This window comes from Lampetra fluviatilis, chromosome 58 (assembly GCF_964198595.1).
Source record: "Lampetra fluviatilis chromosome 58, kcLamFluv1.1, whole genome shotgun sequence".
Classification (NCBI taxonomy): Eukaryota; Metazoa; Chordata; class Hyperoartia; order Petromyzontiformes; family Petromyzontidae; genus Lampetra; species Lampetra fluviatilis.
Window position 1 is genome coordinate 1,153,221 of NC_136332.1, and position 27,181 is coordinate 1,180,401.

Consider the following 27,181-nt stretch of genomic DNA (forward strand, 5'->3'; position numbering starts at 1 on the left):
TCCGCAGGAATGTGTTAGCACATCCAATCAGCCACACGGCCTTCTGGGAGTGCGTGATTTCAGGAGAATTTGTTCGACACAAGCAAACTCTTGGGGCTGGTGTTGATATCACTATTTAACACACTTTTTTATCCTGTGTAGTAAGTGTTATTTCCTAATTGCTTATGCCTCAAAAGTACAGAAAATGGCTATTATTCCCTAGAAACTTTACTTTTTGTGACCAGGACATTGCATTACTTTAGTATAAATGCATGTCAATTTTGATTTATATTTAGTTTTTTTCTGACTTTATGTGAACGAAAAGACACAAATTTGCCAGTTTCCTCATTGAAAATAGGAAAATTTCAAAATATCACTGTCCTGGTCACAAAAGCAAAGTTTGTAGGGAATAATAGCCATTTCTATACTTTTTAGGCATAAGCAATAACGAAATAACACTTACTTCCTTGGAACAAAAATTGTGTTACATAGTGTATTCAGTGTCACATCAAAAATCCGGCTTGCTTGAACCAATGCCGAACCGGCCAATTGTCTATAGTCGAGGACCCTCTCTATTTCAAGACGACATCAAACTGAAAGACGTTTTACACACCCCATCAGCCACACAGATGATACCCTTTTGTGAAAAATCTCATAAAATAAATACTGTAATAATAAAGTGACTCATCTTTGTCTCTTCACTGCAGGATGATAGCCCCGGATACTGTGTCTATATGAGGATTATTTGACCATACTTCACCAAACTGGTCGGTGAACGTTGTATAATTGGGGGAGCTAAGATCCGTTCGAACTTTATAACTGACTTTCGCTGTGGCTAGGAATCAAACTCAGGTCACTGGGTTCATAAGCACAGTGATGAAAACCACCGCTCCACCACAAAGGCCTGTGATATATTTCAGGAGTGTTCATGTGAACCTGCAACTATAACTCAACTGTGCCACTCAATTGTATTGTATTGCACGTGGGGCGGCAGCGTTGTCTTCTAGGTGTGTAGTGGGTTCAATTGAGGCGTACACTCGAACGTGGAGGCAACACGTTTATTCACAACTTAACGGGTAACTATATAACCACTCACAGGATAATGACAAAGGGTGGTGACCACCACTCTAACTACTAAACCACTCGACGGGATACGATATAGTGGTAACCACCACGGGATAACTATACAATTGAATCCGGCCAGTTAACATCTTGTCTGGTCCACGATGCCGTGTGCGAAGACCCAAGACCGAAGAGCAAAGAGTTCCATTCCCAGAGACAGCCACGATCCGGCTCGGGACTCGGCTTTTATGGGTTGCGGCGTTGCCGGGCTCCACCCCTGGCCACGCCCCCTTCCAGATCCTTCTCGAAAACTCTGGCCACTACATCACGTGTTCCTCTCACCCCCTTCTGGGCCCCCCTTTCCACCTCGTCCAGTCACGTGCCCTCTCGGGTTCACTCAAAGTACCATGTCTTTGCCTGGCCTCTCTCTCACCGTCACCAGGGCTATGCCCCCGAGAGAGCCTTTCCATGGCATACTCACTCTGGTGCTAGAGAGAGGCTCCACACATACAGTACCGCTCTTCACTCGGTACTGTCGCTACACTATAGTGACAACAAAGATGACTCCTTGTAAAAAGGTGTCAGTTTTGTTGCCAGATAGAAAGGTAAAAAACCAATTATCATATTTTTCCTGGCAAATGAGGTTCCCATAGTATAGTGACAACATTTATGTCACTACACATGCGTACACCGTCTGGATCAGGAACGTTGGCCCTCACATCGGTCTTCACTACGCGTCCGTTCTCTCGGATCCACGAGCTCCAGTGAATAAATTAAGGAAGTAACCCTCAGTATATATACGGGCAATTATCGACTTATGAACACAATTCGTTCCCGTAAGTCGGACTGTTCGTAAGTTGGAAACAGTAATCTACTTGATATTTAAATGCCCACACATACACAACCAGTCAATGCCAGCGCACGAGGCCGACTCATTTATATATCGCGTAGGAGCGCTCAGCTGAACAAAATAGTGCCACAGGTCAATTTGCAAGTGCGAGTTCGCGTTTTAAGTCAATGCTTAAAAAAAATCCTTCATGGAAGCTGGTTCGTAAGTGCGGATGTTCGTAAGTGCGGGTGTTCGTAAATCGGGTGTTGGTAAGTCGAGAACTGCCTATATCGCCATTCATACCAAGGCCTCAACAGCGCATTACAGCACAATCCCAGTAAAAAAAAACCCTTAACGTTAAAACTAATAGGGTAAAACAAAACACTAAGTTTTGTTTTTATTTTTCTAGGTGTAAGGCCGCACTGAGCTTTATATATATATATATTTTATAGAAGCGACCTTGGCTATCACGAATGATAGCTCAACGAAGTGACTTATCATCATGTTGACATTTATAGCAGCCAAATACTTTAAACACGTGATGTTTACTCGAAATGTAGAGGGGAAAAATCGGAGGACCCGGCACCAGACCACGGGAAGAGAGAGAAACGCAAACTCCAAATATACAGGTGTCAAGGTCGGGATCGAACCCACGACCTCCTGTATACCACACGAGGTAGTTAAGATCTCCTAGCCAACGAGGCCTCCTTCATATCATCCATGCGCTGCACTCTTCACCTGGAGATGCCCCACATGTGCAATGGTCAGCGCACGACTTGGGGCTTGCAATCCCGAATTTCGCCGGTTTGCATTCGAAATACTGGCACGGCAGTCAAAGCAATGGGGCGAGCTTCTCAAATGCCCCCCCCCATCTCCTACCGCCTCTGTCCACCAGCAATCCAAATGGGTTCAATACATAATCGAGCATTTTTTTGGGTTAGATAGCGTAAATATAAATGTGTCGCTAAACCTGCCACCGCCCGCAACAGCCAATTATTAAGATTCGTCGCGTAAACGGATTTAACGCCAGGTTTATATTTACGCGATCTAACCCGATCTCCTCCCCCCTATTATAGATAATATTGGTCGTGAAACTTACGTGTTGAACTAAATTCAATACAGTTAGTCGATCGGCAGTTCCGACGCGTCTGGTCACTGTGGAAGAGAAGACCACATGCCTGATCGAGTTAGCTCGAGTAGAGGGCATTCTGCCAACAGTGGCGTGAGTAAGCACTTGCAGGTTCGCACCTTTGACTTGCTTTGGAGGTAATTACATCTTCACATTGCCAATGCTAATCTACTGATACATACAAAGTGTCTATGAAGGCATCGTCCAATTAACAGGTGGGTCGCGGTGCATTTGAGAATACGTGCAAGGAGGGACAGGGAATCTCATAGTATTGGAATCTTGTGACAGAATTTGTAGCGTTTAATTGTATCTTAGGAATACTTTGATAAATATTTACGAAAAAAAAACATAGCTACTTCACAAGCTGAACAGGAACGAGCTGAAGTCTCTCCCAACCGGGGTGTTTGACAGTCTGACAAAACTCACTCGACTCGACTTGGATCAAAATCAGCTGCAGAGTAACAAACCCAAGGCAGTGAGTTTTCACCAACTTCCCGCGTGGGAATTAATGCTGCAGTATTTATATTTTGCAGTATTATATTTTTATGATTTTTACTTTTACTCCCGTATTTTTTTAAAGAAAACATGGAATAGGAATCACTTGGAATGCCTCTATTTTTTCTGACGGTGGGGTAACATTATTATTACAGTCAAGCAGACACATATTCAGAGGCATCCTCACTGAGGCAATACCGAACAAATTTACTCCAATTTTTGTCGAATTAATGAAGTGAAATGCCACGTGCGTTCCGAAAATGTATAGATTCCGTCAATAAGATTACGCCATTTATGAGATCATGCACCCCTCAAATGTTACTCAGGATCAGTGTTCAAGTGCCTAATGTATCTGCTTTCGCTGCATGTGGCGTGATGTTGACTACCTCGCCTGGTATGCAGGAGGTCGTGGGTTTGATCCCGACACTGACGCCTGTATATTTGGAGTTTGCATGTTCTTCCCGTGGTTGCGTGGAATTTTCTCCAGGTTCTCTGGTTTTTTCCCTCCACATTCAGAAACATGCGTTTAGAGTATTTGGGCTGCTATACATTCCATGTGATAAGCCACTTCGTTGAGCTATCATTCGTGATATCCAGATCGCTTTTGAAAAAAACAACTATATATCTCAGTGGGCCTTACCTGCTAAAATATAAAAAAACGGTAAATAACCATGATTTCCGTTTCGGAGCCAGTGTGTGTTCAAGACAATCAAACATTCCTGGTGGTAGAGCCGACACTTGGTTCCTCGCGAAGCTGAGCGTTCTTAGTTCAGTCAGAGGATGGAAAGTGTCAGCTGTTAGAGCCTGCAATTGGTTGTCTTCAAGGTTTAGCCACGCGTAGTTAGATTCAGAGGCACGTAGTGTTGTAGAGTTCATTGTAAAGTATCACATTTAGGCAAACAAACTAATATTATGAAAAAAAATACACGTTAAAAAATCTGATATTTGGGCTGACTGGTTTGAGAGGTTGATTATTTTATGCGCGATGTTGCGTTAAAGGATTATAGCCTCGTGTCAATATGGCCATCTGATTGTGAATGTTGCTCCGCGATGCACCACATTCATGTGGCGTCTGCACGCGAGCCGATTTCGTTGCTCCATCTCCACGGTGAGCGTAGCTACCTGAGCTCGTTTTCTCATTTGGGCAAGTTTTATATATCGGTCATCATCTCTCCCTGCCAAAGGCCGATGATGTACGTTGATTGGAATGTTATTCTTTAGACTCTCAGTGAGTGAGTTTAGTTTTCCTAAAGCACACAAGGCTGCTATCACACGCCCCTCTATTTAATCAGTATTCAATTATACTACATCATCATTTAAATTCAGGTCCATCTTGAGTGAAGAGCGTTCCAAATGATTATCTTTGATGAAGGCAGTCGGACGCGGAGACTTGCTATCACCAGCGCCATTTAGTGCGACATCAAAAGATCATTTTCAAAATAAAATAATTTGTACGGAAATAATATTTAGCCATCTCAGATTTTTATGACTATATATCCATCCATTATAATAAGCAGCGAGAATAAATTAAGAGCAATGGTAGAAAGGTCTTAATGAAGATAGCTGCAAATTTTGGTTGAATATGAATGTAAGGTGGCTATGCGTACGAGTAGGGCCTGTAACCCACCACAGGAGAAGCAGCGAGAGTTCAGTGGATCGCACATTAACGTTGCCACTCTCCCTTCTGGTGCCATGCCAAGAGAAAGTGGCACAGCATACACGTGGACTCCAGCCATTCCATCTTTATGGGATAGAGCGTTGCACTGTCGCATGTGTAGTGACATTGAATGAGTCACTGTAGCGCGTGGCGCTGGGAGTTTGCTAGACAATGGAATTAGGGGTATCAGACCGTTCTACCAGTTAGACCCGTGGGCCAAGCCCAGAGCCTTCTGGGGGATCCAGAAGGGTGCGTGGCCGAGGGCGGAGCCTGGCCACGCTGGGGAGGATAAAAGGCGAGCTCCGACTCACAGTTGCGGCTGCCGCCATCGGGAATGGAACTCGTCATGGTGCTGTCGTCGTGGTCGTTGCCTCTTCAAGCTGGAAGCATGTTGGCTGTCCCGACCTGGTATGGAGTTATCCCCTATGGCTGTGAGAGCCGGAATAAACAAGAGGGATAATGCCTCCTACTAGTGTCTCTGAATTAGTACACTACACATGCGTGAGGTTTTTTTCCTGAGTTTCCCTCCCACCATTTAATACTCCTTAAGTGTCCGATATCACCTTAATATATAAAGGACCGTAGAGCTTTGGTAATTGTTTGGCGCCGGCTCATGGTCCGTCTTGTCTGTGGTCCCTCCTCGTGCCTCCGAGTCGTCCTCTCTCTTCCAGAGTGAACGAATCGTGTGCGGTAAAGATGACATTTTCATTATTATTGTTATTACGTATTCATGTCAAAATTGGCAAAGCAAAAGTTTTGCACGAACGGCCGATTTCATCGACAGTACTGTTGTGTTTCGGAGCTCATGCGTGCGCAAGACAATCAAACCCTCCACGTGGTAGAGACGAGAGCCGGTTGTTCGTGAAGCCGAGTGTTTTTAGTTCGGTTAGAGGATGGAAAGTGTCAGCTTTTAGCGCCTGCAATTGGTTGTATTCAAGGTTTAGCAGCGCGTGGTTAGATTCAGAGGCACGTAGTGTTGTAGAGTTCATTTTAAGGTATCAGATTTAGTAAAAAAACTAAAATTAAAAAAATGATAAAAATCTGATATTTGGTCTGACTGGTTTGCGAAGTTGATAATTTTCTGAGTGAAGTCGCGTAAAAGGAATACAGTCTCGTGTCAATGTTGCTGTTTTGTGACGAAAGTTGGAAATTACCTCACTTTTAATTGTTCCTGTATTGGATGGTACATTTGGTATCGTTTGTATCATCGTGATTACCATATTCACCAACCACTGCTGGGTGGAGGTCTCCCCAAGTTGTCGCCATCCTTCAAGGTCCCGCGATGCACCAAACCCACCTGGCGTCTGCACGCGAGCCAATTGCTCCCTGGGCTCGTTTTCTCAAATACCGGTTATTATCTCTCGTTGCCAAAGGCCGATGATGTACGCTGATGGAAATGTTCTTCTTTAGACTCTAAGTGAGTGAGTTTAATTTTACAAAGCACGAGAGGCTGCGATTACAGGCCCCTCTATATGCTCAGTATTCATTCTCCACGACATCGTCATTTAGATCCCGGTCCACCTTTAGTGAAGAACATTTCAAATTATTATATTTGATGAAGACAGTCGGACCTTGAGACTCTCTCACCAGCGCCATTTACTGTGACATCAGAATATCATAACAGAAATAAAATTATTTATGCGGAGAAAATATTTAGGAATAAATCATGGGCAAAGGAAGAAGGTCTTAATGAAAATAGCTGCAAAGTTGGGTTAAACATGAATACGAGTAAGGTGACTATGCATACGAGAGTAGTAGCACAGCCTGGAACCCAGCACGGGAGAGGCAGCGAAGGTTCGGTGGGTCGCACAAATGTTGCAATTTTCCCTTCTGCATGGCGGTGTCATGCCAAATGAAAGCAGCACAGCATAGGCGTGGACTCCAGCCGTTCCATCTGCATGGGATAGAGCATTGCACGGTCGCATGCATGGGTTTTTTCCCGAGTTCTCCTGTTTTCCCTCCCACTATGTAAACACTCAAGTGGCCGATATCACCTTAATATTCAAAGGACCGCAGAGCTTGGGTAATTGGTTGGCGCCGGCTCATGGTCATGCTTCTGCCTTCTCTCTTGTCTGTGGTCCCTCCTCGTGCCTCTGAGTCATCCTCTCTCTCTCTTCGAAAGTTAGCGAATAGCGTGCGGTAATGTTGACATTTTCATTATTATTATGACGTATTCGTGTCAAAATTGGCAAAGCAAACGTCGTGCACAAACGCCCGATTGCAGCGACGGTCATGTTGTGTTTCGGAGCTCATGTGTGTGCAAGACAATCACACACTCGGAGTGGTAGAGCCGACAGCTGGTTCCTCGTGAAGCTGAGCGTTTTTAGTTCAGTCAGAGGATGGAAAACGTCGGCGGCTAGAACCTGCAATTGGTTGTTCTCAAGGTTGAGCCACGTGCGGCATATTTGCGTACAGACACAGTTTCATGATGACATTGCGGTTCACAGCATTAATTGTATTCTATTATTCGCATGTGACAAATTATTCAAGCGCTAAATTCCAATTTTCGATGTTTAGAGGTGTTAAACAAATATGGCAATATATATTATACTCTTGCCGGGCACGTCCTACTGGGCAACGACCCCTTGGTCGGCCCAGAACACGCTGGCGGTACCATGTCCCTGGCCTGGGAACGCCTGGGAATTCCCCAGCAAGAGCTTGAGTCTGTGTGTAGTAGTGTAGTGTATAGTAATGTATAGTAGTGTAGTGTATAGTAATGTATAGCGTAATAGTGTATATAGTAGTGTAGTGTATAGTTGTGTAGTAGTGTATAGTAGTGTATAGTGATGTAGTGCTGGAGTATGTCGCCAGGAAAAGGGTGGTCTGGACCACCACTAAACATGCTGCCGCCGCGACCCTCACCAGGACAAGCGGATTGAGGAACGAACGAACGATGTATTACACATCTTCGGGCTGACAATCTTGTAAGGCTGGCAATATTCATTTAACAACAACACAATGTGCAACTCAAGATACCCATGACGTGGAGTTGCCACATCTGGGTTTTTACAGAACCAGGCACAGAGGGAAGTGGTAGAGACAGACAGGTGATGTAAGATTATGGCCCTGCAGGGAAGAAAAAAAACACCAGCTGATGCTTTCCTTCTGCAGCCCAGGACACAGCGGTCAGTTTATGTATGGTCCGAGTCAATTCTGGACAAAAGGAAAGTAATCTTGATTTGAAGCTTTCGTGACTGCAGGAATACATACTCTTTGGTTCTTTCGGTAAAGTCACGTAGTTAGAAATAAAATAAAACCGGTAAGTGACTCGAGTTAACGGTGCTGTTGGTGATCAGTGAAAAAACCCACCGTTTAGATGAAATAGACAACATGTACTCCTGGATGATGTGGGCAACAGTCAATACGAAGAAAGTGGGGGGGGGGGGGTTAAGAAGCGATGCTACAGCGTGGGCATGCTTGTGGATTGCTTTTGTCTCAAACATCATGCTACGTGCAATCAACTTGAACTTACATTCATACTAAAGAGTGACCAACAAGTAACCGAAATGCTTCTTGGAAATCTTCCCGGGTGCCCCACATTCTTGCCTTTTTATGTTCTTGTTCCTACTACGGGGGACCGTAGAATGTCGCGGGCTTATCGTTCGCGGGTTCGACCAATCGCGAGCAACCTCTTTGTGTACCAATAAGGCTATCGCCGAGGTGAGTTTTGGACTTTCGCGGGTATAGCCGGACGTACCGTGTCATTGTCTGATGCTGTGGTGTGGGGGGCGAGGGGCGCACCTCAACCGTTCCCGCGGACAAAGACAAATTCTCCCCATCCCATATAAAGACTGTTGTGGCAAGTGCTGTTCGCGAGCAGGACCTATTAATGGCGGTACGGCACACGAGGGGGTGGGATGGCAACACCACGCCCGGCCGCCTTTGCCTCCCCGGTGGCGATGTTTACACACCACACCAGGTATTGATTTGAGGCTGAGTCGACCTAGGGGAGCCCCAGGACCGATTCAGATAATCGTCACTGGTTCGTCTACACCCACCGCTCTCCACGCGACCGCTCAATCATCACGCCCGCACTTGCGCCTGCAGGGAGGGGGGGCTACCTGCAAAACAAATCCGTGCCACCGAGCCCAGAATGAGCTCATCCCTCCATCCCCTTGCGAGCATCCAGGCCTGCGAGGGGTAGACAATCAAACACTCCGGGTGGTAGAACTGGAAGCAGATTTCCCTTCAAGCCCAACGTTTTCAGTTCAGTGAGAGGGTTGAAAACTCCGGCCGAGAGAGCCTGCAATTGGTTGTCATCCAGATCGGGCCGTGTACAAAAATGTCGTTATATCGAAGAGCGCTGTCCAAATGTCGCATTTTATATTAAACAATCATGTTGCAACAACAAAACATATATGCCTTTTTTTCAAACGAGCAAGTAAACCGTGCCTATACTCTTTGCTTATTTCGGTAAAGTCACAAATTCCTGCAGTCACGAAAGCTTCAAATCAAGATTAAACCGTGCCTATTTAAGGGATTCAATTATATTGTTACGCTCACGATGGTATTATGTGCGGCATAGTCTGAGAAAAAGCATGTTATTTTATAACGTATCCTCCAATTTACGTTGGACATCTCCAGATACAGTGTCCCACTTCGGCTGCGTCTTGATATCGTCAATGTCACCACCATCCCCCGTCTTTGATTGCGACATAGGATACCGCGTAGCCACCACCGAAACAACTCGAAACCGCCTCGTTCCATTACATCACTCCGGATTTTTTGCTTTGCCCTTGGCGCCTCGTGTAGAACGCATCATTACAACCTGTCTGTCGCCTCCAAACTGTCCCACATTGAACATCCGAAGAGACCAAACCCCACTTTTCCCAGTACTTAATCCTAAAAATAATTTTAAACAAATCCGTCAAATATTCCCAAGGGACCTCCAAAAACTCCGCAAATTCCGAGCCGCAGATTCCGAATTGCCTCGCTGTTACAAAATCTATACCCGCTATTAAATAAACGAAGTTTTACTGGAATTCCCTTGCCTCTCAGCCCAACTACCTGTTTCAACTATGTATTTCAACTGCGTATTTAAAATATTTCAACTACCTGTTTCAAGTATTTCATCAATTACCTGTTTCAAAAACCTATTTCAACTACCCGTTTCAACTACCTATTTCAACTACCTAATTTAAACTACCTATTTTAACGAGCGGGCTATGCAAGATCTGACTGCGCTTCCCCCGTCCCTCCTTTCTCCCAATTCACTTGTACTGAAATAGCTACGGATGGTTTTAACCCATATTGACGACTATATTTACCCAAGAATGTCAGTGTGTAACGCGCGTGACGTCACTCCACGTCGATCAGCCCCCCTCATGAACAGGTTACGTCCTCCACATGGACCTGCTCCTCATTAATAATCATGAACGGGTGACGTCACTCCGAATGGAGAACCCCCCCTCATTAATAATCATGAGCGGGTGACGTCACTGAACATCGAACAGCCCCACTCATTAATAATCATGAACAGGTGGGGTCCTACACATGGACCCCCCCCCCCCATCATTAATAGTCATGTCGGGTGACGTCACTCCGCATGGAGCACCCCCCCACATTAATAATCTTGAGCTGGTGACGTCACTCCACATGGATCACCCCCCCCCCCATTAATACTCATGCACAGGTGATGGCACGCCATATCGAACAGCCCCCCTCATTAATAATCATGACCAGGTGACGTCACTCGACATGGGGGTGAGTTAGGGGCACCTCCTCCACCCTCCTCAGCGTCAACTTACAACCCTCACTACAAAAGTAGAACCCTCACATCACGCGATCTCCGTCACGCTATTGAGACATCAAAGTAAAAAGGAGGTCATGATGAACAAGGGATAATAACCATTAAATGAAATAAGTCTGTGTCACTGCGGCCTTACAAATTGCACACGAATGAATGCAATGAATATCACGTCGCGGTCTTCTTTTCGCTTGCAAGTGTCAGATTTTCTGCAATACACCCGTCTTTGGCCGGGCAAAAGGCTTGTACAATAATATGTAAGCTATAACTATATATGATTGTAGTTGCACCGTGTATTGGGTTTAGAGGAAGACAGTCTCCCAGTAACAGTATTAATAACAATATGTAAAGGTACAATACTCACAATTAAGTGATCGTGCGTCTTGCTTTCATGCCGGTCACATCGCTCTAGGATTTCCTCAAAGCAGTTGGATCGTGCAAGTTTCTGCTGCTTTGTTGATGCGATAGCCAGATGCGTTTGTTGGGCTTGGTCCATGGTAGACCGCAGGTATTTTTTCACGAATAATTATTTGGAATATTGTTTCTTAACATTTTTTTAATTGTTTATCTGTTGATTTGGGGCTCCTTTGTGGCCGACTGGGGCCCCATGTGTCGCATGACGCTTCTACATACCCCAACCGGAGCAGCGCGCCTGGTTATTTCCACTCCATCAACCGTTTCCAATCACTTGTCGCTCCGAATGCATACAGTTCAGCTGCTGTAACCGCACCAAACTTATTTTGTTTCATCGCTCGATCGTGTTCGCTTCTCCTCGCGATCTCCGATTAGAACGTTTGGCTACAAACGGTGCGAAAGAAGTTCAACATACATGCATGTATACTCTTTGGTTCATTCGGTAAAGTCACGTAGGTGGAAATAAAATAAAATAAATCACGACATTTTGATCGCAACACAAGCAATCATCAAGTGAGACAGTTACAGCGTTGTTTTCACATTATAATCATTGTCCTCACTGTAACTGTTTCACCTGATGACAATTGCTTATGTTGCGATCGAAACGTCGTGATTTATTTTCATATAATTTTATTTATTTATATTTTATTTCCCCATACATGACTTTACCGAAAAAAACAATGAGCATAGTAATTTCTGCAGTCACGAAAGCTTCAATTCTAGATTAAGGCTCGATCTGTCTGATTGCGCTGTGCAAGACCAACCGTAGAGCGTTGTGTTTTCACGTCATCATCATTGTCCTCGCTTACCCAGGAATACCTCACTGTAAGGAAGTAAGCACATTTTAAAAATGCGAAACTCTTATAACCTAGGGAATATCGCGAGTGTCGAGACTCATTTCCAGGAGGGTCTTGCCAAGTTTTTTGTAATGGGGGGGGGGGGCGGGGCGATGTTGCTGTGTGTATAATCCAAATTGCGTTATTTTCAAGTATTTATCTCAGCATTGGGATAATTTGCCCAATGCCAGTCGCCTTGTTTGGCTTTTTGCTATGGGGGCAAAATACACTGGAAAATCCGAAGGACAACACAAGCGGGGGAGAGCATACAAACATCACAGAGTCAGACACCCTGTCTGTGTGGTGAGTGAATGAGCGTGTTGTTGTAACCGACAGTGTGGTCATTGGACACAGTGCGGTGGATGAGACAATGTCAGCCAATTTCTTTTTTTTATTGCCCGATTCCTCAATATAGGTGGAGGACGTCACGAGTGAGGTTTAGTTGGAATAGTGACCATGGTAGTAGCGATAGCAGAGTGATGATGAGACTGGCGAGAGATAGACTGGAGTCAATCAGTGAGTGCTGGATTCAGGTGTGGTTTAATCGAGAGACACGTGATTAAATGGAACCCATGTGTGTGTTACAAGTTCAAGTTCAAGTTCAAGTTCATTTATTAGGTATAGCCCTGTGAGCCATTCAGCTCTTGAATCGGGTGCAACCGCAACAAACAAAAAACAAAAACATGAACAAAAAAACATCTTAAAGTGAATATGTGACTAAGTGCAAACAGAAAATCCAAGAAAAGACAGCAAAATATTGCAGAAAAAACACCGTACACCAACGCTGTGTGCAAAAATCCCAGTGGGATGCAAGTCAAACAACAACAACAACAACCACAAGACAGCTTAAATTAAGGCCATCAGTCTAACTCTGTACTACAACAAACAAACATGGCTAAACCAATACACTTTTCGAAATCACCAAAATAAAGCCATGAAAGCAATGAAAAAGCAATCATAGGAACTGTGACAGAATTTTCACAATAAATGGCATAAACAACATGTACTACCAAAACCCTGCAGCCATAGCTGGCTGCATGAGTCACTCCACCTTTAAGATCAGCACACTAAATCAAAACACAGGTCATACTTTGTAGCGATCATCCGGAGCGAAACATTTTATTTTAGGTCACTGAATAGCACTGGCAGCTAGGGGTGTACAACTCCTCTAGAGCAGTTTTGAGTGAAGATCTCATAGGTAGTGACTCAAGTTTCAATTTATTGGCAACAGCATTCCAGACCCTGGGGGCATCAATAGCAAAGGCCCTTCCTCCAGTATATGTACGGCAATAGGGAATATTAAGCTGGTAAATGAGTGTAGACCTTAGGTCAAATTTGTTCTTTGAAACAGAGATGAGATCCAGCAGGTAATCTGCAGATTCTTTTGCAAGTACATCATGAATAAATAAGATCTGGTGCACAAGCCGTCGAACATTCAGAGATGTTAAGTTTGACCCAATGTAGAGGTCACAGTGGTGAGTCCTATATGGGCAGTTCAATGCAAATCTTAAGGCCGAGTGATACATTGAGTCAAGCTTCTTCAGTACAGTACTTGGGGCTGATTTATAAACAATGTCACAGTAATCAAGTAGAGGCAGTATGGTAGCTTTAATCAATTCCAAACGGAACATAGGGGGGAAGCAGTGCTTGTGTCGATATAGAAAACCAATTTTAATTTTTGTCTTTTTCCCAATATAATCAATGTGATCTTCAAAATTCAGTTTTGAATCCAGGATGATCCCAAGATACTTATAGATCTTAACTTGCTCTATTTGATCATTATTTAAGGAATGTAATTTGGGGAAAATAACTTCCCGCTTTAGTCCTGGTGAGAAGCATAGCACCTTGGTTTTGGCAGGATTTAGGACTAGTTTAAGAGCAACTAGCTGATGTTGTAGTTTGTTGAAATCACTCTGGAGCTTAGCAATCACGTCATCCGGAGAGCGGCCAGCAGTAATTAGTACCGTGTCATCTGCAAAAAGATTTACCCTGGAATAATCCAGTTCAGTGCCCAAGTCATTTACATAAAGAGAGAACAAGAGGGGGCCGAGAATGGAACCCTGTGGAACCCCTTTTGTTATCTTAACACTGTTTGACCTCCAACCATCTGTGAATACAGTTTGGGTGCGAGAAAAGAGGTAATTTTTTAACCATTTTACTGTGTTTTCGGAAAAACCGAGGCAACTTATTTTACTAAGCAGGATGTTGTGGTCTACTGTATCAAAAGCTTTGGACAAGTCAAGAAAAAGACAGGCGCAGTACTGCTTATTATCAAGGCTACTGTAAATGTGATTCATAGAGTCTAATGCAGCAGATGTGGTGCTGTATTTTTTTCGGAACCCAGATTGTTTTAGATGTAATAGATTGTTGGCGGACAGGAAACTGATAATTTGGTAGTTCAATAATTTTTCAAAAATTTTCATCAACGGGGACAAAATTGAGATAGGTCGGTAGTTATTTGGATCATCTTTAGGGCCCCCTTTGTGAAGTGGACGAACATAGGAATGTTTCCATTCTAGAGGAACTGATGCTTCTTTGATGGACAGGTTGAAAATATGGGCTATAGGTTTGTATATTAGGTGACCAACACTTAGTAGAGCAAAGACGGGAATACTATCTGCTCCGGTAGAGGAGGACCCTTTGAGGAAGGACAGTTGTTTCAGAACATTACTTTCGTGGATTGGCTGAAAACTAAATTCGCTTAATGTTTGGATAGGGGTGTAGGAATTTGCATGAGCAGGGGTGACTCCCAATAGATTATCAAATAGGGTACCAGCTTCAGAAAAATGAAGGTTAAAATTGTCAACTATTTTTTGGGGATCTGAAAAATATTCCCCATTTCGGTTAAGCTGAACGGGCAGATGATCTGTTTTGGATGCCTTTTCGATACATTTGATTGTTTTCCAGAAAATCCTGGCATTTCCATGAGATTCAAGGAGAGTAGAAGAGAAGTAGTCATTTTTTGCATGCCGTATTTTTTTGACGCATCTATTCCTTAAAATCCTGTATTCTAGCCAGTCATTAACCAAATTACTTTTCTGAGCACATGCCCAAGCCTTGTCTCTAGTTTTCATGAGTTTTGTAATCAAAGGATCAAACCATGGTGGACGATTGCCTTTAGTTTTAAATTTAACCAACGGAGCATGTTTGTTAAGAATTTGTAGAAACGTGTACCTGAAGGTCTCCCAAGCCGTAGTCAGGTTTGGAATATCACAGACCTTGTCAATATCCGAGTGAAGCACATCATTAGTAAATGCCTGTATGCTGAAGTGTCTCATGGAGTGCTTCTCAACCAATTTAGGGGGGGCTTTGTGTCTGGCTGATGATCTCACCCCAAAAATGAAGGAGTGATCACTAAGGTTATTACCTAGAACACCAGTCAGTGCGAAATTGTGAGGGGCATTTGTCAATAGGACGTCAAGCAGAGATGACTGTCCCGGATTTTTTAGGTTGGGTCTTGTGGGGACATTTATTAATTGAAACAGGTTAAATTCATCTGCAAAATTTGTGGCCACGGCCGGCGGGTTTAGCCAATTCCAATTTAGATCACCCACTAAAACTATTTCACCTTTAGGGAGGCCCCCAAGAAGCTCTCTCAGTGCAGATGCAGCTTCAACATCCTTACCACTAGGCGGTCTATAGCAGCACACTACCAATATGTGTTGATTATTAGGGAGAGTTATTCTGAGAGCCAGACCTTCAAAGCAACATTTTTTAAACAAGGAGTGAGCTGGTGAACATGCAATAGTATTACGAACATAGATGGCAATTCCACCTCCTTTAGATCCTCGGTCAAGCCGAAAAAGGTTGTAGTTGTCAATCGTAATCTGCAAGTCATTGACGGCAGGAGTGAGAAATGTTTCTGTTAGGCAAAATATGTCTGGGTCAAGATTTGCTACTTCTAGTTTTAGTTGACTTAATTTAATCAAAAGCCCTCTGATGTTGACATGTAGAACACCAACACCTTTTCTGCCAGAAAAATCTACAGAATTATATGAGTTCTTTACATTTGGGCCAGGATGAAGCTCAATACCACCCAGAAATAAGAAAAGTATAATTAATAGTTTGCACAGGTATTTTCTGTGAAAGGATGAAGAGCGACGAACCTTGGACGAATAGCAGCAGCTCACAGATGGTGTTATTTTTAAGAGCAGAATGAAGTTTGGAAGGAGTGCTGGTGAAGTAATGGGACAAAGATAGGGTTTAAAAGGATACAATGATGGAGTGTAGAAGTGTCTATAAGTTGTTTCATTAGCAGGTGTAGTGGCAAATTTAGCAATAAGTATTGACGCGAAGTAACGCGGGTAGCCGTTTGTAGAGTTGAGTGTGGCACTAGATATGGCCGGGAGGGACAGTAGTAAGATACACAGCAGGTGAATTGACATCTTTAAAACACTAAATTTAAACACACACACAGCTCACTCACACGCAGCTCACCCTCACCCACTCTCACGCACAGCCCACACCCATGCAGCACAACGCACACACGGCCGCACACGCCGCCGCCATCTTGCTGCTGTTGTTGTTGCAGCTGCTGTTGTTGTTGCAGCTGCTGTTGTTGTTGCAGCTGCTGTTGTTGTTGCAGCTGCTGTTGTTGTTGCAGCTGCTGTTGTTGTTGCTGCTGCTGTTGTTGTTGCAGCTGCTGTTGTTGTTGCAGCTGCTGTTGTTGTTGCAGCTGCTGTTGTTGTTGCAGCTGCTGTTGTTGTTGCAGCTGCTGTTGTTGTTGCAGCTGCTGTTGTTGTTGTTGCAGCTGCTGTTGTTGTTGTTGCAGCTGCTGTTGTTGTTGTTGCAGCTGCTGTTGTTGTTGTTGCAGCTGCTGTTGTTGTTGTTGCAGCTGCTGTTGTTGTTGTTGCAGCTGCTGTTGTTGTTGTTGCAGCTGCTATTGTTGTTGTTGCAGCTGCTGTTGTTGTTGTTGCAGCTGCTGTTGTTGTTGTTGCAGCTGCTGTTGTTGTTGTTGCAGCTGCTGTTGTTGTTGTTGCAGCTGCTGTTGTTGTTGCAGCTGCTGTTGTTGTTGCAGCTGATGTTGTTGTTGCAGCTGCTGTTGCAGCTGCTGTTGTTGTTGCAGCTGCTGTTGTTGTTGCAGCTGCTGTTGTTGTTGCAGCTGCTGTTGTTGTTGCAGCTGCTGTTGTTGTTGCAGCTGCTGTTGTTGTTGTAGCTGCTGTAGCAGCTGCAGCCGACCCAACTGCAGTTGCAGGAGTCATACACGAAGCAGCCGCAGCTGTGTGTACTACAGCAGAGCAGCAGCGGGCGTGCGGCCTGGAGGCGCCGAGGCCGAATAGTTGCGTGATGTGGACGTGGAGAGGCGAGATGTTTGGCCCATCAGCTTCATTGTTCTGCTTCCATTGACGAGCACCCTCCACGTAGGCCTCGACGTAGGCCCCCACGTAGGCCCCCACGTGGGCCCCGACGTAGGCCTCGAAGTAGGCCTCGACGTAGGCCCCGACGTAGGCCTCGAAGTAGGCCTCGACGTAGGCCCCGACGTAGGCTTCTATGTAGGCCCCCACGTGGGCCTCGACGTGGGCCCCGACGTAGGCCTCTATGTAGGCCTCCACGTAGGCCTCTATGTAGGCCTCCACGTGGGCCTCGACGTGGGCCCCGACGTAGGCCTCTATGTAGGCCTCCACGTGGGCCCCGACGTAGGCCTCTATGTAGGCCTCCACGTAGGCCTCGACGTAGGCCCCGACGTAGGCCTTCTATGTAGGCCCCCACGTGGGCCCCGACGTAGGCCTCTATGTAGGCCTCGACGTAGGCCCCGACGTAGGCCCCCACGTAGGCCCCCACGTGGGCCCCGACGTAGGCCTCGAAGTAGCCTCGACGTAGGCCCCGACGTAGGCCACGAAGTAGGCCTCGACGTAGGCTTCTATGTAGGCCCCCACGTGGGCCTCGACGTAGGCCCCGACGTAGGCCTCTCGGATCCCTCAGGACAGCTGTTTTTCACCTGAGGACGGCTTTGCCAATCAACTGTTGGATGATGGCCTCCCCATGCCCTGCAGGTTGCTGTGGTTATTTTGACCTTACTTCCACGTGCTGGTCTCCTCCTCCTCCTGCTGGTCTCCTCCTCCTCAGAGCATGGGGCCAGTGGCGATGCAGTTGCATAATGAACTACATGGAGGAAAACTGTCCACGTGGGGATCGCATTCGACGATAAAGATCTCCGCTGTGCCGCCGAGGACACGTGGCAACAACGTAAGGAGAGGCTTACCACCAAGAAGACCCAAACATCACCCTCCACCATCATCACGTATCCTTGCCCAGTGCCGGAATACTCGTGCGGGGCCTGTAGCATATGTTATAAAGGAGCCCTAAATAAATATAAACACATAAATATTAAAATACAATTGTTTTAGTTACATATTAAAGTAATTGTATTTTTCCATTTGCTATACAGCCAGATAATACGACAAATCGCTAACCTTAAACACCCAGTCGTTCATAAAAGTTAAGGTACTATAGTAAAAGAGCAAGTGCAGAATCACTGAATCGGAATTGATAGCTTGAAAGCATTTAGCGCGGGGCCCTTGAAAGAGCGGGGCCCGTAGCATATGTAGCTGCTTTTGCTACTAGGATAATCCGGCACTGCGCTTTCCCACACTGCAGCAGAATCTGCGGCTCTCGGATTGGCCTCTTCAGCCATCTGGAGATCCACAAACGGACCCACCAGGAGGGCAGTCATACTTGATCCCGAGTGATCGCTGATGACAATGAGTTGCTTAATATTCCTTGAAAATTACGGGGAAGATTTGACTAAATATATTTTATGCAACCAACCACAGGTTTTTCACCATCCTTGACGGGAAACTGAGGTTTGCATAACAGCAGGGACTGCGCCCTGTTCCACTCTTTTGTAATGTCACTACCACGTGCCTGGGTCTTGATGGTCCGGGATACAGAGGTTGCTTCAACTGCAGTTTACACATGCACTGCTGGCGTGCATCATCGATTCGTGAATTGAACTGTGCCCCGAATCGGTTGAAGGGGAGGCAAATGCTACAGCCGCCATGCAACGAATCGATCTACACCCTTAGATCAATTGGAATGATGAATGTAATGGGCTGATAATTTTCCACTCAAGGCGGGTACTAAAACTAAATTAAACAATTTGGTATTTTAAAAGGTAAGGGCCACTGAGCTATATAGCTCTTTTTCAGAATCGACCTGGCCGAAAATGACAGTCTAATGAGGTGGCACATGATGTGCAAATTAAACACGTATTTATAAATGTGGAGTGAAAACCCGGAAGATGCGGAGAAAAATCCACATGATCACGTGGAGAACAACACCAACTATACAGCAGGCGTCATGGTCGGCATCTAACCCACGACCTCCTGTATACCAGGCGAGGTAGTTAACATCTCGCCACCGTGGCCCCCCATTGTGGTGAGGTATGGTAAACTGATAATGCAGCCGCCGTGACTCATAAAGTGTGCAGAGGGCTTTCATCTAGTAGTGGATTGTCAACGGGATTTAAATCAACGTAATTCTATGACCATGCACGGAGATGTCTCGTACAAAAAAAATCACCAGAGGACAATGACTCTGTAAACAAAATATCAGAATCAAAATATAACTTCACCTTGGATTTTCCAATCATGGAGAGTCAAAAAAACAATTCAATCAACGTACATCATCGGTCTTTGGCAGGGAGAGATGATGACCCGGTAGTTGAGACTTGCTTAAATGAGAAAACGAGCCCAGGGAGCAACGTTTCCCGTGGAGATGGAGCAACGAAATCGGCTCGCGTGCAGACGCCAGGTGGATTTGGTGCATCGCGAGACAGTGAGGGATGGCGACGACTTGGGGAGACCTCCACCCAGCCGTGGTTGATGATGATGGTAATGACGATTATGACTATACCAAACATGCCATCCAATTCAGGAACACTTAAAAATTAGGCAATGTCCAACCTTTGTTACAAAGCAGAGCAACAGTTTAACACGTATGCTGTCGCGACCAATATCATCCATAATACAGATTTATTGGCTTAGAAAATCGAAATGCGTCGTTAAACCCGCTAACACCCGACACAGCCAATTAGTAAGGTTTGTAACGTAAACAGAACGTGCCAATGCGTCGCTCGTACAGCACACCGGTGTGTTCGAGAGCAAATCCACAACATTTACTATCTGAGTACGACGTTTCGCCAGTAATGACAAACGGCATCGTCAAGCGGCAGCCAGAGCAACATTCACAATCACGTGATCCTTATGGCGCTACCCCGGGGTACCAAATTATACAAAATGGCCGAGGCAATTGAATATTTTATTTCTGGGACACAATTTTTTCCAGGTGTGTACTTAACTCTGCGACTGGGGTACCAATCAATCCGAAATCAGTGCTACTCCACGATGTCGAAACGCTAAACATTAGCATTAAAAATCTATTATCGAAAAATTATACTTTGAATAGTGCATCGTGCACAGCTCGTCGAGATGAGTTTATGATTGCTGCATCGCCGACCGTCAACAGACTAAAAATGACTATCACGGACATTAAGCGAGAGCCGGAGTACTATGGTACCCCGGGGTACTACCATAAGGTTCAATTGGCTGTACTGACACGAGACTGTAATCCTTTAACGCGACATCATGCAGAAAATAATCAACCTCGCAACCCTGTCAGCCCAAATATCAGATTTGTATCATTTTTATTATAATCTTCTTTTTGCCGATGTGATACATTAAAATGAACTCTACAACGCTACTTGCCTCTAAATCTAACCACGCGCGGCTAAACCTTGAAAACAACCAATTGCAGGCGCTAACAGCCGACACTTTCCATCCTCTGACTGAACTAAGAACGCTCAGCTTCACGACGAACCAACTGTCGGCTCTACCACTAGGAGTGTTTGATTGTCTTGAACACACACTGGCTCTGAAACGCAAATAGTGAATATGTATTATTTTTGTTTTAATCTGTAAGGCCCCACTGAGCGATGTAGCTGTTTTTTTCAGAAGCGACCTGGCAATCACAAACGATAGCTCAATGAAGTGTGCAAATTAATTGCAGCCAAATACACTAAACGCGTGACGTTGATTCTAAATGCGGAGGAGGAAAAACGGAGGACCCGGAGAAAAATCCACGCGACCACGTGTAGAGAGAGACACGCAGACGTCAGTGTCGGGATTGAACACACGACCTCCTGCATGCCATCTCGTCACGGCGGCGCCCCTGCAGGCCAGGCACCTCGGCTTTGAACAATGGAAAACCTCACCTTGGGTTTTCCAACGTGTGAAATACACGTGGCTTCTGAAGAGTACCCATCTAGTGACAGCCTAGGACTGGTGCCTTAAACACTATCTCCAAGCCCAAATATACAGGCTTCAGGGTCTGGATCAAACCCACGACCTCGTGTATACCAGGTGAGGAAGATAACATCTCACCACCGCGGCGCTGACGCCTTTTGATGACTTCTGGCCAAACCCCATTTGGTGGAGTCAGACTGAACCACCCCACCGCCAAAAACAGAAATTCACTACCGTTGGCCACGCGGAATGTCCCAACGTTCGCTGGAGAGAGGCTGTCGTTCTTGGGTCAAAAACTGGATCCGTACTGTCTAGACCTCTGTGGAATACAGGGGGTCCGGTTAACTGGTTTTGGCTCCGGTCACCATAAAGCAGTGATTCTAAGAGTGATCCCCCGATCACGGAGCTGTTCACGATGGTCCTCCAGGTGAGGCAAATTGCAGGTTGATTCGTAAATTATGACGATGATTATACCTTTTGTTTCGGACATTAATTCATATATTAGTGATGACATTTATAAAAGAAAACAAATGTAGGTAAACTCCCGGTTTAAACTACTCTAAGCTAAGATCGAAATGCTCCACAAAAAACAACCTTGTGAGCTGCGTGTATAAAAACACATGTGTTTTTCATGTAATGTGAATAATTTAGCACTCGTGGTATTTCGAGATAAGTGAATGCGTTTTATCTGCAGGGGGTGAGGCCCGGGCGGTGCACGGAAATGTTCACATGGGCTAAGCGGTCTGCAAGCCAAAAAACTGTTTGAGAAACACTGCCATGAAGGGTGGAGAAATCCTCCACTGGGGCCAGGAAACGGCCAAACAACAGGGAGCGGCTCTTGTTCAGAACAAAACAATTTCGGGGGTATGGGAGCGCGGAGACAAGGTGTGGAAAGCTTCTTCTTGGTTCTTTCGGTAAAGTCAGACATGTTCTTCACCTGAGGACGGCTGCTTGCGTTGTGGCCCAAACGTCGTGATAATTATTTTATTATGTTGTATTTTTTTTAATTATTTCCCTTCTACGTGACTTTACCGAAAGAACCAAGAAGATGAATCCCTGCAGTCACGAAAGAGTGTGGAAAGCTGTAAGTCCCAGGCTACTGTGGGCTCACCTCCGCATCAACGGGAGTCGAGGAATGGTGGTGGTGACTTATACTGCGACAGAAGAGTAACATCAGCAGAGGAATGCAGATCAGGCTGATAAGTCAGCCTGCTATGACCTACTTTCCCAGGCACTGACTAAAGTGGGTGATTTTATAGTTCAATTGGTAGTCATGGGCCAGATAAATAATAATAATAATAACTAGCCTTTTGCCCGTCCAAGGACGGGTGTGTTGCAGTAAATCTGAAACTTGCAAGCGAAAAGCAGATCGCGACGTGATATTCATTGCATTAATACGTGTGCAATTTGTAAGGGCGCGGTGACAGACCTATTTCATTTGAAGGTTATAATCCCTTGTTCATCATGATGTCCTTTTTACTTTGATGTCTCAATAGCCTTACGGAGATCGCGTGACGTGAGGGTTCTGGCTTTGTAGTGAGGGTTGTAAGTTGACTCCGAGGAGGGGGTAGGAGCCGAGGAGGCCCCTCTGTCCCCCACGTGGAGTGACGTCGGCCGCTAATCATTATGAATGGGGGGGGGGGTGTCCATTTGGAGGAGGTCACCTTATGAGTATTAATGAGGGGGGCTGTTCGATGTGGAGTGACGTCACCTGCTCATGAATATTAATGAAGGGGGCTGGCTGGTCGATGTGGAGTGACGAGCGTTGACAGACATTCCTGGGTGATTATAGTTGGTATAATAGTAGGAGGCTGCCGGACTTCTGTGCAACCAATGGACGTGAAATCACCAACTAAGTTGTTCCGTATTCAATGCATCCACGCCACATCATGGATGCATGCCGGATCCAAGCAAGAACATCTGCTGGACTACATGGGGACGGAACAGCGGATGCGGGCCCATGTCCTTGACATCAGCACCTGCCGTGGAGCTGATCTGCACACTGATCATCGGCTTGTCATCCTGTACGCTGCATCTGCCATGCATTCATTGCAATGGCAGGTGTCCATTTACGACCCCATTGAAACAAACAAAATCGCCTGGTCTCGGCAAAGGAGAATATTAATATATTAAAAACATAATTTATTGATTTTCTCTGTGTTTTATCCAGACTTTCGATCTCAGCTTGTTGTTGAATATGGATCATTATAAATGTTGGATTCAATTGATTGACGGCATAGCAGCGACACTCACAATAACAGTGGGGAGCACCGGTGGTGCATCTCCCAGTCACCTCAGTCCACCCATGGCACCTGGGTCTGTCCCGTGAGCTCCTGCCAGCAGCGAGCCTTCCAGACTTCAAGTGGCCTCGGGGGTGAGCGGGAGGGGAGAGGGTGGGAAGGGGGAAGAGTGAGGGAGGGGAGGGGGGGAGTGAGGGAGGGAAGGGGGGGAGGGAGGGGAGGGGAGGGGGGCACGAAGGAAGGGAGGCAGGAGGGGGGGAGGGAAGGGAGGCGGGGGGAGGGAAGGGAGGCGGGGGGGAAGGGAGGGACGATTACGTGCCCAGGAGGTGCGGGCTGCTAGTTAAAAAAAACCAAAGGTGTTGTGGTTGTGTTTCGCGGTTTCCTGCGCACGAGGGCTGCAACACGAAGAGTGGTGGTGGTGGGCGGCAGAGTCGGAGCAGCTTTGGCCGAGGAAGCTGCGCGCCTCCCGCAGGGGTTGAGTTCAAAACAAGTGCCGCGCACGCTGGTCACAGTGTCACCATGTGGCTCTACCCAGCCGCGTTCATCCTCTCCGCAGTCTCTCTGGCTGTCTCGGGTAAGCCCGCGCAGTCTCTTTTTCTAAACTGCCCGCGTGATGGCAGCCGGTCATAGCCACAATACGAGTGTTGACAGCGAGACCAACAGAGTTCAGTACAATTGTCTGGTCCGGTTGGCTCACCTTGCTGCTGACCGAGTCACCCTTGAAAAAAACCGAACAGCTCAGTGGGTTCTTTGCTCGGATAATAAATTTCTGAAACTTCCAATTGGAATGTCGCGAGTCAAAAATCCAGGTTGATAACATAAAAAAACACATTAAAAAACACTTTTTGCTGAAGTCATCAGTGGTTTGCCCTTATACTTTGTACCCACAAGAGGAATGTGGCATTTCCACAATTGGCTCAAGTTTTTAGGCAAGAGATAAGCATCTCCAATGGCTCATTTCATAATTAAATAATTGTACCTTTTTTCAGATTGTGTGGTGGGAGTTAAATGAACGTTGTAAATGAACTGTGCGGGCGCTGTGCGCATTTAGAAACGTGCATTGAGATTATTTTGCTGCTATACATGTCCACGTTATGATAAGCCACTTCGTTGAGCTATCATTTCTAGTCGGGTCGCTTCTGCAAAATAATTTGATGCATCCGTGGACTTTGACTGGTCAGATACAAAAGTAGTTTAGTTTGGCGTGTATATTTTTAAAGTGATTTGTTTACTTTTCTCATACTTTACACATTTGAGTGTTTTTCTATTGTCTTGTTGTAACTTTCTGACCGACTGGACATCTGTGAAAATGAGCTTCATAGCTCATCGGATTCCTCAAGTATAAATAAATATTCTGATTCTAATATATTATTTACAGAGTCGTTGTCCTCTGGTGATGTTCTTTTTGTTTAATAAATATCTCCGTGCATGGTCATGCAATTACATTGATTTAAATCCCGTTGTCAATCCACTTGTGGATTAAGGCCCTCCGCACACTCTGAGTCGTGGGGGCTGTATTGTCAGTTGACCGTACCTCACCATGATGGGGTGCCACGGTGGCGAGATGTTAACTACCTCGCCTGGTATACGGGAGGTCGTGAGTGAGATCCCGACCCCGACGCCTGCTGTATATTTGGAGTTTGCATTTTCTCCCCGTGGTAGTGTGGATTTTTCCCCAGGTCCTCTGGTTTTTCCCTCCACATTTAGAATCAACATGCGTTTAGAACATTTGGCTGCTATACATTTCCACATGATAAACCATCACTTGTGACCAGGTCGCTTCTGTAAAAGAGCTATATAGTTCAGTGGGGCTTACCTGATAACATAAATAGAAATAGTTTGCATGTTTTACCACAAGTTTTTAGTTCATAGTTTAGACATTGCTTGGTCGATAAAAGTGAGCACCACTTTGGGAAACCAACAGTTTATTTCAGTAGAACGATGGGTCCCCACCATAGGCATGTGGAGTCGCCAGTATTACTGGCTCAGCACCAGGCGTGGCCTGTCTGGCATCAGCCGCTATTATGTTATTTATAAAATGCACGACGACACATTTATATATTTACGCGATCTAACCCCAAAAAAATCTCTTATGGATATTGGTCGCGAAAGCCGACGTGTTAAATTGTTCTAACAATTTTACATTGTTGCCAGTAAATAGTGTATCATATCATACGACTATGCACATTTTTAATAGATGTAAGTATAACAGTGGAGTTGGCCGCACTGCGATTTACTGCCCATGACGTGTCGCCAAATCCAAGAATTATCCAAGGGTAACCCCTGCTTAGCTAGCATGATAACATCTACAAACTATGAACTAAACAATTTTTATTTTACCATGTATAAAGGCCCACTGAGCTATATTGGTCTTTTTCAGAAGCAACCTGGCCACAAATGATAGGTCAACGAAGCGGCTTATCATCATGTGGAAATGTATAGCAGCCAAATACTCTAAACGCATGATGTCAATTCTAAATGTGGAGGTGAAAAACCCGGAGGGACGTGGAGGAAAATCCACGTGACCGCTGGGAGAGAGAGACACGCAAACTCCAAATATATAGGGGTCAGGATCAAACCCACGACCTCCTGTGTACCAGGCGACGTAGTTAACATCTCCGAGCCATCGTGATGATGAGATAGAAAGGCACACAAACTCCAAATATACAGCAGGCGTTAGGGTCGGGATTGAACCCACGCCCTCCTGTGTACCAGGTGAGGTAGTTAACATATCCGAGCCACCGTGGGGCTTCATTAAATTGGGCACTTTCACCCGACTTGCATTGTTATGTATTGTATTGATTCCGAAGTTTACCCTGGAAAGCCTTGCGAATCTCGTGACTCTTTTTCAGGAGGGCCCTTCTGAAATCGGTTTGCAGTAGGGGGGTGATGGTTCAGTAATTTGCGGCTCATTTTCACTTTTAAACGTATTGGCAGTACACCGCTGGTGCGCGGTATAAAACAAAGCATTTTTTGCCAACAATTTTGGTGGTGGTGCGTCAAAATCGGTTCTCATGATGCCAGAGAGGTCAGAAGACGAATGTCAGTTCATATCTTGATTTTTAGAACTGTTTTACGAGGACCGGTGCATTGTGCTGCACCGGTGTACTGTCAATACATCCATTTGGCAAAATTTGGATGATGACACTTGCAAAAACAATGCCCCGTTCTCCCTCGCGAATGCCATCCACGGGGTATTTATATATTTTTAAAGTTCTACTGTGAAGCAAACGGCTCGTGATATTTCGACGGTCGCTACACCTGCGGCACTAACAAGGGCAACCGCTGGATTTGAACGGTGAACCAACCGCAACAAGCAGTGGACAGACGCGCTGCCATTAGGCCACGTCGCCATCCCAATGTCGAACGAGCCTCGTGTGATGATTTACATGTATTTAAATAAATACAGTTATTTAAATAAACATATTTTAAAAAATAAAGTTAATGAATCAACATATTTAATAAATAAATAGAAGTTTTCCCCCTGCGCCTCCGATTACCACAGTTGACAACGTACAATGGGAAACAAGTTAAATATACATAGACTACACT

The 27,181-nt window shown here is 45.4% G+C and overlaps 1 protein-coding gene across 1 annotated transcript in view; it reads left to right on the plus strand.

Annotated features, from left to right (window-relative positions):
* Nucleotides 1-24,094: 24,094 nt before the first annotated feature.
* The window catches only part of LOC144950582 (phospholipase B-like 1), a 40,108-nt gene continuing 37,021 nt past the window's right edge, over nt 24,095-27,181 (plus strand). Inside the window, exon 1 of the mRNA XM_078880725.1 lies at nt 24,095-24,203. Within this exon, the coding sequence (XP_078736851.1) occupies nt 24,149-24,203 (55 nt within the window). The 5' untranslated portion in view covers nt 24,095-24,148. The remainder of the gene's footprint in view (nt 24,204-27,181) is intronic.